The sequence below is a fragment of the Lichenostomus cassidix genome, chromosome 2 (assembly GCF_008360975.1).
Source record: "Lichenostomus cassidix isolate B80296 chromosome 2, HeHo_3.0, whole genome shotgun sequence".
Taxonomy (NCBI): Eukaryota; Metazoa; Chordata; class Aves; order Passeriformes; family Meliphagidae; genus Lichenostomus; species Lichenostomus cassidix.
Window position 1 is genome coordinate 126923337 of NC_139482.1, and position 18610 is coordinate 126941946.

The following is an 18610-nucleotide window of genomic DNA, read 5'->3' on the forward strand; positions in this document are numbered from 1 at the left end:
CAAAGAGGAAGACCAGAAGAGCAGCGCATAGCCCAGGTTCTCTCATCCTCATCCCATTGCTGTGATGCCAGGTGGATAATGATCAGGAACACTAAGAGATGTAATGTGATTATTGTATTTTTCTATGCATATTTTTAAATTTTATACCTGTAACTGATCTAAAATTTATATCTGTAACTGTGTGTCATATCTGCCAGTTCCTCAAGTTAAACTTATGAAGTATACCAAATTCTTGCCTATTTAAGGAATGCTTTTACAATATACTGAACGTAATTTCTAACTATATCAGAGAGATACAGAGTACCTTGAAGACATGAATCTTTATTACAGAATTTCTGTTCAACGGCAATTTGAAAGGTATAACACACCTCCCAAGAAGCTCTGCAAGCTTGGAGCCTTATGCCCTGAACAGGCTGTATGGCAAGGAACCCCAAACAGCCACCAGACCAAAAATACTTTCGTAATTCTACACAGACAAATAATGTAAAAATAAAATTCTTTACCTATTTCCTATCTGTGCAACTTTGCTAATTGTTTTAACAAATTGAAAGCATGACAAGAAAGATACTATACATAGGTAAGAGACTTCATTAATGGACAATGGAAACTTAGATTGCTTTGGAAATACTAAAAATTGATTCTGATCCTTCTGTGAGGGTAGTATGCTGTATGCCATTTGGCCTGGACCCGTGAGCCTGCCAGTAAATTATTTCTTATACAGTTTAACTCAAATCATTCTCCCTAGGAAATATTACAAGAAAAATAAGCAGCATGCCCTCAGAGGTGTTTTCTGACCTCAGTCTCATATTCCCTTCTCCAGTTGTTTGGGGTGTTTTTAGACATTAGCAATGCCCATAAATTTAAGTAAGCTGGAACTATAATCATGTCATTATAAATGTATATAAATTCATGCAAAAAAGCTACTATTAAATTTACTTTGAAATAAATTGTTTCTCCATTACAAGATATGCTGTTATTGGATAAAATGCTAATATGCAACTGTCCTTATGACGCCATGCACCGCATCCAGCTTTATCTTTTAGCCATTGCTTAAACGTGTTCCTCAACCCATTTGATAATCATTTCACTAAATCATTGCAATGACACACATCTTGTCATCTGAATCAATTTCTGATCCAGTCACATCTGTTACTTTTGTTCACAAGATTTAGCTAAACAAAGGAACTGTTAAAAAGAACCATAAAACCCACTATACAAGTCCAGATCCAAAGTCTGTTAGAGTCATGTCCTTTTTTTTTTTCCCTCCCAAAACCAGCCAACACGAATGCCTACAAATGAATATGAAAGCAGAAGTGATACAGAGATACCTCCCTGGTACACTCCTCCAGATTCCAGTGAAGTGTAACATGATGAGTTGCTAGCTAATCAGGCTAACAAGTAGTTCTATTGTTCTAAAATAAAAGCCCTTTTGTGCTTAAAGCTGTAGGAAACTGAGCCTAGATATTCTTTTCTTGTTGGCTCAAATACCCATAACAAAAATCTTGCAAATAACTTAAATCTGATTAAGTTCCTCTCTCCCCCCTCCATCATGACCTCCGTCCAGTCTTTTGCTCCTTCACCTTCCTGCAAGCTGCTGCAGGTCGACTATACCAATAAAATCACAGAAAGAAATCTGAATTAAGGAGACACTTTCAAAGTTATTTTCAAGAAGGGTATTGCCCTGCAGTGATGTGTGTACAGTGCAGTTGCTCATACTCCTCCAACTCTGCTGCTGAGTCCTGGGAAAGGGATAGGCAAAGTTGGAAAGCTGGGGAATGGGGACAATTTAATGTGGCCACTGTGACAAACATAGTTTCTAACTCCCCTGTAAAGAGACTACTTTTTAGTATGAAGGGGAATATAATGAGAGTCCAGCTTTCCAATATTAGACTAAATATACTAAATATTATGGTTTGAATTTTCTATTCCAAGTAACTTAGTGATACTCCTTTCTCCAATATTGATCTATTTTTCCACAATAGATTTTTTGAAAGGGAAAGTTCAGTCCCTGGCACCGTTAATCCAAATCACACATAAGGAAATTAAATAGGAAATCAGGATGAATTAATTTAATGCAGTCACTCAACTTGCTCTCAGTTTCTAACAGCTGGAATTATAATGGATAAACAGCATACTGACTTGACAAAGTATGAACTATTTCCAAAAAGGTGGTATGCATGCCTTGCCACATCATCCCAGTTTGATAATCACTGTATTTGAATAATTTTACTGATGTGTTTCTCAAGCTTGCTTAGAACATACCAAAGATATTTTTAGAGTGCATACTCCATTCAGTGGGGAATTTTTGCTGTTGGAAAAGGCAGTGAGGTAGATCTAACATGAGAAATCATCTTGCTGCTACTCACCTATTTATTATTCAAGTCATTAAGGCTAGTTACAAAGATTTTCTAGCACTTCATAAGAAGCTGCTGCCCCAATGTTCCCTGTTTAAAAGGGCATACACTGTTTGAAAGACAACATCCATTTCTCATCAATAACTACTAATGACTCTACAGCTGCTCGAGCATCTTCTCCAAGCACTTCATGCTGAATTTCTTATCAGGCTGATTTGAAAGATCTAGCTTCTTTCGACATGTTACTTGTGACTAAGATCTCCTAATAATCTAATTTTCAGAAACACGACCCTCTTGGCCTCATAAAACAACATCCCAACATGTATGGTGGGTACAAGTAAAATCAATAAAATACCTAGTCATCAGTAGGTTTATAATTAAAAAATTAAACAGAGTTTAAGGTCTGAAGTGTTTCCTAGTCAAAGACACTTAGATTGTACAATAGCTCTTTAGTGGGAAGGAGTGGAAGGAGAGCAGTGAAGAGGGGAATTAACGCAGGGGAGAAAAGTACAAATCCCTTTGATTCATTAAAATAGCATTATACCCAGCCCCCTCCCACCCTCACTGAAGTTACAAAACCAGTGGATGATTTTCTGTACTGCCCCAGCCTACTTTATTTTACAATGTGGAGCACAGGCAGTATTTTGAAACACAAAGTACCAGGAAAGAGTATTCATGGGTTCAAATGCAAGTAAGTACAGCAAATCCAAACAGTGAAGGGATGTAAAAAGCATTACAAAAAGAAGAGAGTATATTAGTCCATCAATAAGGCATTGACTAAAGAAAATATAATCCCAACAGTGGTTTCATCGCTCATTTACTTTCTCAATCTTCCTAAAACATCAAGCCAAGAGCAATTTATTATTGCTCTCTTATATTCCTGAGGCTGCCATTTGGCAAAAATGCAGAGCTTACCTTCGGTGTGCAATACCTTTGTGGTTCCTGTATCATCCACTTAGGCATTTTTATTTACATATAAATAACAAAAATTTAATTCTGAATAATAATCTTTATTTCTTTATTAGTTTATTTGTAAAAGGTACATTGTAATCCTGAGCTACTGCTTTTATACATTTAGCATCATACAAAGACAGATCATTTACAGTTTGATCATTTACATTTATTGTGCTCCAAAATCCTTATCCGAATATCATTTTGACTTAGCAGGAACATAGATAATTTAAATTACATGTATCCCTGAAACATCCATATTAATTTACCCATCCAACCCCATTATCTAAATTACTACAGTTGTCTAAATCACTGAGGACATTCCTTCTGAATTTAGCAAAAACTTGTTTAAAATTATAAAGATGGGCAGTGCAAGAACTGGTCCCTCAATCCTTTGTGAATACATCATTAGAAAAAGCTTTCTTTTTCCGTATTCTCATGGCAAGTCAGTGCTAAATTGACTAGATGTACTTTGATGGAATGGTCCAAGTAATAGTTTACTCATTTCCTTATTACAGCAGTTAATGAGAATTTACAGTGTCTCCCTTTGCAGTGACCAGTGTTGTAACTCCCCCAAGCAGGGAAAATCTGATATGATCAGGGGAAAGTAAGAGGCAACCCATCACCATCTTATTGTCATTTCCATGACACTGAAGTATTACAAACCAAGTCATATGAAATGCTTCCCTTAGACCCTGTAAAGGAACTTTTATGAATAACCGGAGTTAAGTTCCATAATCCGAGCATGGCTTTTAGGATTTGCCAGTTAAAAAAAAACAAACAAAAAACCAAAACAAACCAAAAGCAAAACCTCAGTCCCAGGATCCTTGAGGAGAAAGCATTTATTCTAACTGAAATCCAATCCTGGATAAAGGGAAATTTAATTGGACTACCAAAATAGCATCTCTCTACCTGAAAAATCTCCAAGCATACAGTGTTTACAAATGTCTCTCTAGCAACAGTGTCAGTCTTTTAAACACTCACAACTTTCATTTCCTGAATAAGGTCACTATGATCTTAGGCAAAAGATGCAGTAAAGCAGTTCAAGCAAAATGCTTATTGCTTAGGTTTTAAAGCAAGCCACTTGAATATAATTGTAGTTAAAATGTTAAGTACAAATGTGAAGCTACTGTAGAAACACTTATAAACACTCTTGCTTTTGAATTCTTACTGATCATCTAGAAAAATGGCAGACGGATTTTAACACAACAAAGGAAATGTAAAACTTAATACTGTCTGTTGAAATAAAATTCAACGCCTATAAAGACAGAGTTATGAACATGTAAACACAGCTTTAGTATTCAGAGCTAGGGAATCTAGCAGCAAAACAAACTATTTGCATATTATGTAGTGCAATGAACATTTGTTCTTAGAGACCCCCAGTCTTTAAACTACTTTGAACAGAATGGAATCCTTACAGGAAAGATTTTAAAAGTGTCCAAGATGTAATATCCAGAGCTACTAGATGTTCATCTATAACCTAGCAATTTCTCTACGCAAAACTGTGCTCTGGATAACTGACTTTAATGGCTCCCCAGTAGCAGGCTCGAATGAGGCAGATTAAACCTAAGAGATAAGCAACAGCCCAAGAAACATATGTTGCGTGAAATCGCCTGGCGAAATCTTGTGTACCAACCTAAAAAGAGAAAGCACAAGTGTCAAATGTACAGCACTATCTGCTCTTCAGGGAAGAGCAAGTTATATTAAGGAAAAGCATTTCGGCACCTTTTCAACTCTGATAAGGGTAAATTGGTTATTTTATTAGCTTGATTTTACATAACCATAGGACAATTGAGCTTGAAAGGGAGATCAGGAGACCTCTAGTGCCAACTCCCCAATCAAAGCAGGGTCAACTCTAAGGTCAGACCAAATTGTTTAGGGTTTTAACCCACCTAGGTCCCAAATAACTCCAAGGATGGAGGATACACAAGCCTCTGGACAAACCTCATGGAGAAATGTTTTCACACAATTTTCAAATTTGATAAGGTCAAAAAAGGCAAAGAAATGTGTCTCGTTTTTATTTCTGGCTGTCTTAGTTTCTATTAGGGAACCTGGAAAATCCTCCCTAACTCATTTAAGCTCACACATAAATAATTCAAGTTAAAATGCAAGTTAGAGGCATAATGAGAATTACACATATGAATTCACTGCAGTTATTTCTTCACATGAACTTTTCTGGGATTCCCAGATAGAAACTTGGCTCTAACAACAGTACAAGATATTGGTAAGCCAGATAGCTTTTCACGTAACAGAGTAATAACAGGGCAAGCCTTTTAATTTGTAAATTGCTTATTAACTGGTTTTACTCCTTATAGCTTGTACAAATTACAAAGACACTTACATAAGTCTAGCGCTTGGAATCCCATTCACCTCCACTGCAGTGGAACTTATATTTCTGGCTATACAGCCACATGTATTTCTGGAAACCTGGAAGTTTTGAGAGCTCTAGCAAGAGCAAGATGTTCCAGCATTTCTACAGTGAAGTGAACCATTCTTCATAAAACTGAAGTTTTTAGAAATGAAGAGTCAAATTTAAAGGAAGAAAGATATTCTAAAAGTGCCAGAACACTTCTTTTAAAGAAAATAATTTCATTTTTCTGGCTAACTCAGATGAGTAAGCCCACAGTTTTAAAAGAGATGACAAAAACCACACCACTTTAGGAGGGTTTACTCAAATGCTGGGGAAAGGAGAGCTAAACCAAGACAGCTCCTTTGAACGCACACCCCCATGCACACAGTTGCAAGTATACCATGGGACATCACTCACAGTTAATCCAACACCAATGAAGATGCATATCATTCCAATTGTGATATATGCACAGCAGCGCCTCCGTGGCAGTGCACTTCCAACAGAAGAACTGTTAGAAAATAAAAAGTATTGTAAATTAAAAACAAAAACAAAAAAGCCAAACTCAACCAACCAAGTAACAACCACCACAAAAATCACCCCTACCATCATCAGTAACTATTCAGTCTCAATGGCAGGATGGAAAGAGAATGGAAATACTCTTACACAATCTTAAGTTTATGGAGTTGCAAGCAATGTTGTACTACAAAATACAGGACAGAGTCCACATTTTTATTTTAAGTGGGAACTATTGGTGATTATCTAGTACCTAAAAATCTAGATGCTTACAAGAAAGAGAATGGTGCCACACCCACAGTTTGAGGGTCCACTTCCTGTACCCACAGTGCACCTTACTAAATGTCTTGAATAGCCTTGGAATAGGATGGCAAAACTCAAGTTTGCTTTTCAGCTTCCATGTTAGTTGCAAGATACCCTTCAGGCTTTTAGAACATCAGTAAATGGCTTCAATACTTTACCACATCTAAGCAACCGAAAATAACTTCTACCACCCCTACGTGTCATTAATAACCTTCACTATCCATTTCCTGGATACTGAATACTGTTCAGTAGCTCAACTCTGCCCTATTTCCTGATGATATACAAATACAAATCTTCTTAGTCAGAGACATATATTTTTTTCCCACATTTGACAACTCCAAATACTGAAATTCTTTAGACCTTTAAGTTGGTGTTAGCAACTTTAAAAACATGACATTATAATCACATACAGCTTACTAATGAGGAAAATAGGAACACAATTTAAGTCCATTGAAACACAGTTAAAAGGACTAGAGAGGCAGAGGTGTTTTTATAAAACATGTATTATCCATCTTAGAGGTGGCTTTGAAGCATCCTGAAGCATGCAATCATAAGTACTTCATCTCATTCTGGACACCCATTTGGAAATACTGTAATGCTTTTACACTGTGTTCAAGGATGCAAGGGAAAGTTGTTTTCACCTCATGATAATTCAACATATTCAAGATGAATGCATAACAGAAGAAAGCACTGCTAAACTACTGAAGTAGTACATGTGTCATATGACTGACCAAATTTCTGGCTCCAGTTAATTAACCACATAGTAAGGCCTCATATGCTTAGCATGTGACTAAAATTTTTTAAGTATTTGTCTTAGAAAGCCTTCAAATAGATTGGTTTAAGCAGCTTTACTTCAACATTATTTCTTTACAAGGAATTTCTAAAATGCTCCAAGTAAAAAAAAAGAAAACAAACAAACACACCACCACAGTACTCAAGCTAACACACTGAGCTTCATCTTTCAAGGCAAGGGTTGAATAAAGTGACTACTCAGAAGCCATTTTCAGAGGAGCTGGAAAAGTCCCCAAATGATACTGCTTGTTAGCTTCCATGGGGAAATTACTTTGTTGGTGATAACCTCACATTACACAGTGAAATGGGACAGTGGAGGGTGTTTGGGGTATGATTAGGGTAAGAGAATTCCCAGCTGGGGAAATAATGCTATCTTACCCTCTCACACACCTCCACACACACCCTCAGAAGCCACTCTACAGCCACTCTAGAAAGGGGATATGTTGTTCAATTCCAAGTTATATGAGTTAAAAATAATAAAACTAAAGAGCAGTTTTTTATAAAAGGGGCAAAGAGAAGAGACTGAGCTTGCCAAACTGACCTTAGGTTCCCTCCTTTGAAGGATTTTGTGGCTATGTACTCAAAGTTAATTCTATTACAGAGCCAGGTACCATAAGATAAGCTGGAAAAATATCATGTTCAATACACCTAAAACACACATGGTATTTACTGTGCTGTGTATTTCAGGCAGAGACAAAGTTTATTCTGAGAAAGACTTTCACTTTCAGAGCTGATTTACAATCTTGTTTTTGCAATCATAACATAATATTGCAGGTGCTGTGTGTATTTTCCATTCACATTTCTCTCAAGTTGCATCTCCTCCTAACCAGTAAAAAAAACGCTGGAGGAGAAACCATCAACTCAAATACTGCAAAATGGAAATGTAAAGAAGGTCCCAATTTAGCTGCCTTTCTCTTTCCACAATGATTAAATAAAAATATTAAATTGTATACAGTCACATAACAGACCTGGGAGTCCCAATAAATCCTAATTCATTTTTCACCTCCCAACAGTGACACTAGCCATTGGCCCACTCTAGATAGTGAGGCTTCCTTCTATTCACCCCAAATTACACATCAAATCCCCAAACTGCCTTAGAATAAAGAAAGCTGAAACTCTACCCCAAAAACCTACCAACTGCAACGACTTTGACAGGCACAGCTGGCAACATTAAAAAAAGGACCAAAAGAACTTTTTCATATCACAGAAGCAACCAATAAGCTCTGCAGAGAGTTCCCTCATATTCCCACAATGGATCTATCTAGAAGGCAGCAGTTCCTTCTTTCTGAGCTGCTGCTGGGGAAGCAAAGGCACCTGCCTGATCCTTGGGCAGCAGCAGCACATATATAAAAGACGCCAAATCCAATAGAGCATCAGGTAGTAAACAGAAGAGGGGAAAACTGCCACGTGGGACAAAGGCTATAAAAGAAGTAGCACAGCAAAGAATGCTGGGTCTCTTGTGCTTCAAATAACAGTAATTATGGCCAGGATTTCAGACAAGCTCTTAGGAGGGTTTTTAAGAAGAAAATTAAGATGCCAATATTTTGAAGGTGAATAGCACTACTGAAATTAGCCTCCACAGTAGTGATGGGGTTGCAACATCTCTCTCTTTCCTAAAAGTCCTGCAGACTTTATGGGGCAATGTGTTATAAATTCATTAGGGTTCATAGCTTTGTTGCACCTTAAAAAGTAAAACAGACAGGTCCTAGTGGAAAAAAAAAGATCTGACATTTTGAAATAATAACTTGTACCATTCAATTATCAGTTATCAGTTTCTAGTAACAGAATTCATGATCCTGAAGTTTCTAGATGATTTAATATACATCTTGAGAAAGAGAGCAGCAAACAAAAACACAGTTCCTGCTTCTTCTCCATCATTAAATGAGAAAAATACCAGATGCCCTTCGTAAATCTCTCACTCTGGGAAAACAAGCTGATAAACAGCTGGTACTTCAAAATACAAAAGAAAGTAAATCAGCAAAAGAAACAGTTTCTCCTCCATTCCCAGGTGTCACTGTAAAATAAAACTGTATCATGATTTTTTCCTCATTAGCTACATTTGTTTTCCCAATGCAGTGGATAACATGCCAGAAAGGGCCTGTGTCAGGCAGAGCCACTACACATCAGTAAGGCTTCAGCAAACACCCTACCTATACTGACATCACAGTTGATAGTCCACTTCCAAAGAGATTTGGTCATTCACCAAGTAAGATTTTATTCTCTACATCACAATTGATTTCCTACGTTTCCCAAGATATTTTGTGAAACAAAAAAAAGCACATCATGAAACAAAGTTGTATCACAATGGTAGCACATAGATGGGATTAAAAAACAAACAAGAAGATCCTATTTCCCCCCAACATCCAGATGAGAGGTTCCTTTGTTTAGGTACTATGAGGCACAATGGCTTTATTTCTCCCTGAACACTGTTTCATTATTAACCTTTTCATGTAATAACTTCTGATCTCCCTTGCAGGTTTAGAAGACATTCTTAATAATAAGATCTAGTCCCCATCAACCAAATAGAAGGCCACAATGTGACAAGATTCACTTCACTTTTAAAAACATTTGAAACATAATTATGAAAATTACTTGAGAATCTGAAGTCTCAGCTGATGCCTCCTTGAAAAATTTACTGTTGCAATGACTCAAGGTGCCTTTTGCCTTATTCTAAACTCTTTTTTTCAGTGACAATCATCAATTGAATCAATAGAAGGAATGAACAGCTCTACATCTGACTACACAGCTACTAATGAAAAGTTTTGCATTAATAAGATGAAACCTTACATTCCCTTCTAACTACTTGGCTGTGATGACCTCTGACAAAGACCTGATAGAAAGCAGGCCACCACAGTTATTTATTCCTTCATCATGACTCAAAGCTCTGTCTCACCTATGCTGTGCCCTAAATCCATGTATTAGAAATGTTTATGCTGCTGGAAGTGCAGAACTCCCAACCATCGCATCTCAAATGCGGGAAAGCACCAAGCAACTTGTTCAAAGCTAAATTACAATATTCCACAATTTGCATCCTCAGCCCAAGGACAGACGTGCCCACTTGTTAAAATTTGTTTTGCATTCTGCAGTACAGTTGTCACACAAGCTGTAATTATCACAAATTGCACTGCAGAGAGGCTCTGTTTTCCTACATACAGACAGCATGCTTTGCACTTTATGGGGAAAAATACTATGAAAACCTTAGAGTTCATCTGGAATTTAAAACAGAAGCAACATTAATCAACAGAAGACAGACAAAAACATCATATGGTGTGACTTTTGGACTGTTGCTTGGAGCATGGTTTATTTTGCTGCTGTTATTGTTAGGGTTGTTTGGGTTTTTTTTGGTTGGTTGGTTTTTACTGTTTGTTTTGGTCTTTAACATTAAACAGCAAGTAATACTGACCTAAGGAGAGTCAAGAGAAAAGCTGAGGTCAGCTATCAAGGGTGACATAAAATATGAAACATAATTGCAATTAGTTTAAAAACAAACCAAAGAGCAAAACTCCAACCTTCCCCAAGGACTGATCAGACAATGCAGTCAGTACAAACATCCCTGCAAAGCAGCATCTCATCAAGACTGAGTTTATTTAAGCTAGGCAAATTAGAACATACCCACAACTCCACACAGGGTTGGTTACGCCCCTGAGGTTAAACACAGCACTAGACTGACTTCTCTATCAAATACTCTGATAAAAGACACAAATCAGTGTTGAAGGCCAGGCCACACCCACTCCTACAGTACATTCTCCTAAGCCTTCTGCTTCTTAAGGGACCTGCTAGTTTTCCTACAACATGCAACACAGCTGAGGTTCTCCATTCCCAGTGGAAAACACATTTGCTCCTTTAACTGGAAGTCACGCTTGCCTGTCAAAGACAAATGTTTAAATAAATCAGCAGGACATAAAAGTTTGTGAAGTAATATTGAGTCTTATTTCACACCTTGTGGCTGAGATTCCATACAAATTTCAAGTAGTGCAACAATTCAAATTAAGAATTCCTGAGCTCAGATAAGAAAGGCCAAACAAATACTCAAAAAGAGAGGCCCAAACAAAAAAAAAAAAAAAAACACCCAAAAAAAACCAACAAACCCAAAACAAAAAAACTCTTACAGCTTTTTATCCTAATTTTTCTTGCTCTTGTTGAAGTAATAACAAATGAATAGACAAGTTATTCCACAGTAATTCATAAACATTAAACAAGCTAATGCATTAAGATGCTTAACACAAGTTAGTTGAGTTTCAAATTAAGATTATTTCCTTTCCTCCTTTTACCATAAAGCAATTCAAGTTCTACCTTTAAAGATGACATCTGATTACTACTGTATGAAGAGGTAAATTTTCAAGGACATAAAATGTTAATTTTAGCAACCCATTCCTGTCTATTGTTAGCAGCTTATTTTTGCCTCTATCAATTCAATCAGAGCATTTCCATCAATGCAGGATGGATTTGTCAAAGTCACTGATTTGTGCCTGAAGAATGGAGAATGCACGTGCACACAACATCCGCTTTAGCCTTGAAGTTCAGATGAGCACAGCAAAATAATCAGCACAGCCGACACATTTTACTCAAAGACTTATACAAAAGAAACACTGGCTACTTCACAGTAATTTATGTAACCTTGCTTTCAGAGAACTTACATTTTTTTGCAGTGTGGGCATTTTGCTAGTGTGTTAAACCTCAGTTCCATCCACTGTAAAAAGAAAAAAAAGAATAAGGTTGAAAAATTGACCTGAGAAAATGTTTGTTGCACTTCATGTCAAATGTCACTATGAAAACACTTTGCTTCTCAGACTCTCTTTGACTTGTTTCTTGCTTTCCTCTATAAATGGGATGCCCTTTTGTCAGTGGCAATACAGGATTGGGATTTCCATGTGAACATTTCCCATGACTTGCCTTAGTATTACAAAATTTGCTTGACGTAATGTGGTTGCATCCACACGCGTAGTATGAGCAACATTATAATATTATTATGTTTTCTTCTCTTACTTAAAGACTATTAATATACTCTGAATCAAAATACGTGTGTTTTCTTTGGCACAATTACAGACAGAAGTATTTTCCAATCTTTCCGCAACTCTTGCATCATTTATGAAAACTAAGTTACAGGTGCACAGCAAGATTAAAGAGTATTTTAGAAAGTAGATATCTAAGTTTTATATCAATGAAATAGAAAACACTATTGGCTACTTTACATGACTGTTAAAAAGATGATATGTAAAATTGTACATGGTTGGGTCATCATGGTCAAACTAAAACCTCTGTGGGAATCAGCCGTAGTGAAAGTACTGCCTAGAACTAACTCAACCAGGGGATACACAGTGATATAGTCACTTAAAAGCAGCAGGTTCTATTAAATTTGATTTTGTGATAACAGAAGTATTAAACAAGCATTTTAAACATGTTTGCCTTGATCAAGGGGGTAGAGGTTATTTTTTTTCTCCCTCTAAGCATTTATAAAATAACTGCAGCTCTCTTCTGTTGCCTTTCTCAACTGGAGGTTATTTTGAAGTTTTCTTGGTGAACTATAGTTTTCCTCTCCTCTCCCTTCTGGATTTAAGCAAAAGTCACACTGCCAGTTAACAGCAGGGGAAGAAGCCACAGCGCAGATCACCAATGCCTCCATTAGGATCTGCCTTATCTCCGTGAGAAATCAGAAGTCAGCCTACTTAAGCTGAACAGTGTTATAACTGCTACAACCACAAATCAAAATCAGAGCCCATCCTTGCTGGAAAACAGCACCAACCTACAGCAAGCACCATTTAAATGCTGAGAAGAAATTTATGATTTTATGAGCAAAGACAGATGTGTCTTCTCATGCCTTGTCAGTATGAGCAGATTTTGCTGTGAGCAAGGTTTCGAACTGTGGTATTTATACAGCATTTTCCTACTTCATAGACATCTCCCTCAGTTTTGTTTACCTGGGGATAAATCTCCACTAAAAAGAAACTTTTTTGTTTAGAACAAGATAGTTCTTGTTCTGAAGCATCCATTTGCACATTTACAGAACACTATGTAACTGGTATTATCTGTTAACAAGACTCAACCAAATTGATTTAGCAGAGTTCTATTTTATTTCTTAATAAAACTTCTGTAATACTCCCCACCCCAGCAAAGCATTTTAAGAGCATTAATTCTACTTCCACATTCCTGGCAGAGGAGCAAGTTAAGTATTTTTCTGCATCCCTGTCAAAAACCTACTCAGTTTCCCTTAGTTCTATACAGTGAATGTGGGATAAAATGTAATTGTCAGTATTGGTGATGGAGAGACACCTCACCAGAGCAGTTATTTCAGCTTTTTAAACTGCAATTCCAGAAATAAAAGGGAATCTAATTCCAGGACCTATATTTTACCTATTTCTAATTCAAGTTCACCTCTCTACACCAGTTTCACTTCTCTATCCCAGGGTAGGCAACTCCATTTCCTCAGTCACTCATTAACAATCTTTCCAGGGTTTTAAGATTTCTAATTATTAGCCAAAATTATTAATGGCTACAAACTGAAATGCATTTGGGCTGCAAATATTGATGGTCAAAAGAGGCAGCAATAATCTGTTTTCATTGAGAGTCACCTGGAAATAACAGAAACAGTAACCATTATGATGCCTTTTACACAGACCAGAAGTACTTGTAGAAAAAGAGCAAAATTGTGACAAGACATTCAAACAGCAAGAATTCAAATCATATTAGCACAGTGGGGAAAGGTTATGTTCATGTACATTCTAAATCATGCTTAAGCTGGCATTTTTACATGTATTCCACAGTGCTTTAAAGTACCTAATACTGATCCATCTTGTTGAGAAGTTATGGTTACATAAAATTTAGCTCTCTGCTGAGAATATAATGATCTTTCTAATTGAAACAATACAATAAATGATAGCCCAAATCCCTGGTTAGATGTACTGAAACACAGATGAAGAGATGAGCAATCGAGAACTCTTCAATGTCCCAACTGTGGACAAAACCAGACATCCGTCAAAGGAATTATTAGAACAATAGTGAAACATTTTCCTTCTGAGCCTAAAATAGTTCTCAGTGCATTCAACACAAGACAGCGAAACAAACCCAAAAACCAAACAAGACATATGCACATAAATACATACACAGTCCTACATACAGCTGCTTCTGCAAAAGAAGCTTCCCCTCTGCTCCCCTCTGATCCCTTGGGAAAGCAAAATACTTCCGCAGATTCAAACATGTCTAAGTTTTCTGAAATGTTTAATGGATTTTCTATTCAATTATTTCAGAAGTAGTAATTTTCATATTTTATTAGTTTAAAAAAAATTAAATTGACAAAGCACATCTGACAAAGCACAGTGCATAGCCCACAGCCTGCAGCTTCCGTAGCTTGCTCCTGGCTTCTTGCCCTTGAGGTCCCTCCAAAAACAGGACAGTAGCAGGAAGATGGCAGAGATGGGGGAGGACACAGGGACAGCCCTTCCCTGTCCACCACTTCCAAAGGCAACTCAGCCTCTGACAGCCACAGACCATTGAAGGCAGAGGTCCCTCAGGGGTAGCAGGGAATGACTTACTGCTGGCAGAACCAATAACTTCAGTCCAAGTCCAAATGCTCTCAAAAAAGCCCAAATCAGATCAAATTGATAGCAACACAGTTAAAACCTCATCCTGTCCTCCTTTTCTATTCTACCCCTTTTTCCACTTGCCAAGTCCAAATCTGCCAGAAACAGTAAAAACCTTAACACAGAAAATCTTCTATCAGGTTACCAAGGGAAAAAAAAAAAATCTGATTAACAAGATGTGAAGTATTGATAGTTCAGCTACAGTTTCACTTCAGTACTAAGCCATTCTCCCAGCTACGACAGAGAAGCTTTAAAGCACTCCGTAGCATGGAGTGTGTTTTTCACAATTTGTGAAAAACACCCATGTGTAGAGGCAAGCAAAGCACACAAAGTACATAACAAAGCATAGTTATGTTTTCAAATGGGAAAAAAAAAAGCCCTTGGAAAGGTGGCAAACAAGCTGATACCCTTAAAAGAACACAGAACATGACAATTTGATTTTTCCATCCCAAGGATTCTAGCTTTGCTTGTCTATTTTATTTATTTTTTAACTGTCAAGTAAAGTAAAAGGGATAGCCTACTGAACTGCCAAGAGATGCATCTAGCACCACACATTTTCTTCATAACATGGAAATATCAAAGGGCAGAAACACTTACTCAAACTGAGTTTCCAAGCTGGCTAAAAAACTTTTTTTTTTGACTTCTCTGCTCATTCTCAAATACAAGCAATTTCCAGATTTTTTGTAACTAAATGTTTATTTGCAGAATCTCAGACTTTTATTACAGAAAAAGGTAGAAGCAAAAGACCACTGGGAAAGCTATATAACATGAGGAAAAAAGGGGGTGTTTGTAACAGTTCAGGGAGTTTCTTTTCAACACATCATGAAGTAACGAATTGGTCTTATCCTGTCAGACAGGACTACAAAGTTCAAAATGTTGCAGTTCACTAAAGCAACCAGAAGATATGAAGTCACATGCACAAATCCCAAACTAGAAAACTTAGCCTTTTAAGGCATAATCTAGTAGTTATGGGCAAAACCAGCCTTTATGGGTTTGGTCTTTTTCCCTTATGTTCACCTGAAGTAGTTCATAATGTAAACTACAAAGTTAATTTGGACTGTATTGCTATAAAGTAAATGGAGGATAAAGACAAGTAAAACTCCCATGCTAGCAAAAGTCCCTAAAGAAAGGCCAAAAAGGCAAACAGAAAACCCACTTCAGCTACCTTCGGTTTCAAACTACTGTTCGCCAGCAGGGGTTATAAGAGAATTACATATTTTTTAATATAAAGGCAGAATTAGTAGACAGAATATTTCTCAAGCATCTTTTTAATTGCTTTTCAGTTAGCACATTACTTGTAAATTCATCATCAAGTTCCTAGTTTCTCATCAGAAAAAAAAAAAAAAAAATCAAGGGCCATCTCTCGCTCCCTGTACTCATCACCTACCACAATAGTTAAGGCATTACAGAACACCTGTCCTGGATTCAGCTGGAATTGTTAATTTTCTTCTTAATAGCTGGTACAGTGCCGTGTCTTGGATTCAGTAACAATGTTGGTAACAAACTTAGGTTTTACTTGTTGCTAAGTAGTGTTTACCCTAAGTCAAGGACTTTTCAGTTTCCCATGCTCTGCCAGCAAACAGGGCACAAGAAGCTGGGAGAGAGCACTGCCAGGACAGCTGAGCTGGCCAAAGGGATATTCCATATCACAGAACATCATGTTTGGTATACAAACTGGGGGAAGTTGGCTGGGAGATGCTGAGCATTGCTTTGGGACCGGCTGGGTCAGCAGGTGGTGAGCAATTGTATTGAGCACCACTTGTTTCTCTTGGGTTTTATTTCTCTCTTTTCATTATTATTATTATTATCATCATTAGCAGTATTTTTTTGTTCTTTCAATCATTAAATTATTTTTATCTCAACCCACTAATTTTACCTTTCTCTGAACTCTCCTCCCCGCCAGGGCAGGGGGGCTGGGTGTTTTTTGCAGTGAGCAAGCAGCTGTGTGGTGCTTAGTTACTAGCTGGGGTTAAGCCATGAAAGCACCTCACTGATCCATAGACCTCAAAGATTTGAAGGCACAAGTCTATTCCATTATAGAGCCTATCACAAGCAAACCCTTCTCTCTCTGCTGGTACACGCCAACATGGAGTGGCATCCTCTAAGCTTCCTTTTTCCTCACACAACATTCACTTGAGTATTCTCTGATCTTTATGTATCTTATAACCCTTTGTTTCAGGTATGTACCATCACTCTTGTGACTATGTGTTTCCTTCAACTGTACCCCTTATCTAGCCATTTCCTATAACTCATAAACCTGTAAGAAATTCAATCACTGCTGGATGATGAAGCCAAAGCTAGCTTACTTGTGTCCTGCCATCAAAATTCAGGTGTGGCAGCACCTTTGTCCATTCAGAAGGCTACAGAGAGTTCAACAGCAGAAGAGTATTCTTGCATCCTTCCCCTTTAAAAATGGGACCATCTGTCAATCTTGCATATAAACCAAAGCCTCCAGTTCTCTAACAACATACAGATATGCCAATATCAAGTGCCATAACCAGCAGCTTTCAGGGGCTCCTACAGCAATGACAGAACTGCCCTCTTGGCCACTGCAGAACCCAGCCACCACTGCAAGCCTACACAGAACCTGGAAGCTCAACTTCTTTTCCAGCACTGTCCACTCTCACATCACTAAACAATAAGACAGACTTTGGGTTTTATCTATCCATGCACAGAAAGACTGTTAAAAGTTTTCTTGAAACACATATAAAGATAACCAAATACAGGCCATACATCCATTGCAATGAGTACAGAAGAACTTTTACTTCCTCAATGACGCCAGAGAGTGAGGCAATACACTCTCGAAACTGCTTACAACAAACAGCTTGAGGGATAGCACGGCGAGAAGGAGAATCTGGTGCTTTACTTACAAGGAATGTATTTCCACAGTGCCCACACACCACTCTGGTTCCATCTGGTTGAACTGGCAAGGCAGGCTGAGCTGGCTGCTCTTCTGGAATCAGCATTACTGGACCAAGAGTAATGATGCGTCTACTGTGTTAAGAACATTAGATACACATGTAATTAAGCTAGCAAAAGAGAAGGAAGATGCGTACAAGCAATTAGCTCAGTCACTACAAATATTTTTATACTTTTAAGCTATAATCTACTTGTTAAACAGATGATGCACCCAGTTTTGGTCTCTCTCCAAAGTGTTTCCAGTTTTAAAAATATTCTCTTTCCCTATAACATCAGCCATACAAGTCTAAACCCTATAGAGAACAAAGACTTGCAGACATATGACAGACACACTCCTCAGAAAAATGAAAACTTAATACCCAGGCTAAGCAAGCTCGAGAACTGAAATGTAACATACCCATGTGAAATATGTAGAAAGAGTAAGGATCTTCCATAACCTAGTTCTCCTCCCCACACTACTGACAACCATGTCAATATAAGCAGTATATCCACATTTGTACAGCAAAAATTTCATTCAAATTGAGTAAATTAAAGAAAACCACCCCAGGTTGACTAAATGCCATCAATTTACTTTAAAAGTTTCTAAGTATTTGCTTTTATGTTCAATGTGTTTCCTGTTTAATTATACAGTTTGTCAGTAAAGAATGACAGTATCCAAATTAATCAACTCAAAACAGAATGAAGATTAGACTTCTCAGAATGAAAAAAGTGAAGGGGAAAATTAAAGTAATATTTAATTTGCATTGCATCTCTCTCCATAAACAACAAAAATTGTATTCTGAATGGCTTTCCTTCAGTCTGGAGTCTATCACTTAGGGCATACTCCCAACTCTCTCCTTCAAAGTACACCA

The 18610-nt window shown here is 37.4% G+C and overlaps 1 protein-coding gene across 2 annotated transcripts in view; it reads right to left on the minus strand.

Annotated features, from left to right (window-relative positions):
* Positions 1-3343: 3343 nt before the first annotated feature.
* PIP4P2 (phosphatidylinositol-4,5-bisphosphate 4-phosphatase 2) overlaps positions 3344-18610 on the minus strand; it is a 37358-nt gene continuing 22091 nt past the window's right edge. For both annotated transcript variants that reach the window (XM_085053175.1, XM_085053173.1), the window contains exons 4-7: positions 17711-17834; positions 11901-11953; positions 6073-6163; positions 3344-4941 (exon numbers count right to left, since the gene is read on the minus strand). In XM_085053175.1, coding sequence (XP_084909301.1) covers positions 4798-4941; positions 6073-6163; positions 11901-11953; positions 17711-17834 — 412 coding nt within the window. In that variant the 3' untranslated portion in view covers positions 3344-4797. The remainder of the gene's footprint in view (positions 4942-6072; positions 6164-11900; positions 11954-17710; positions 17835-18610) is intronic.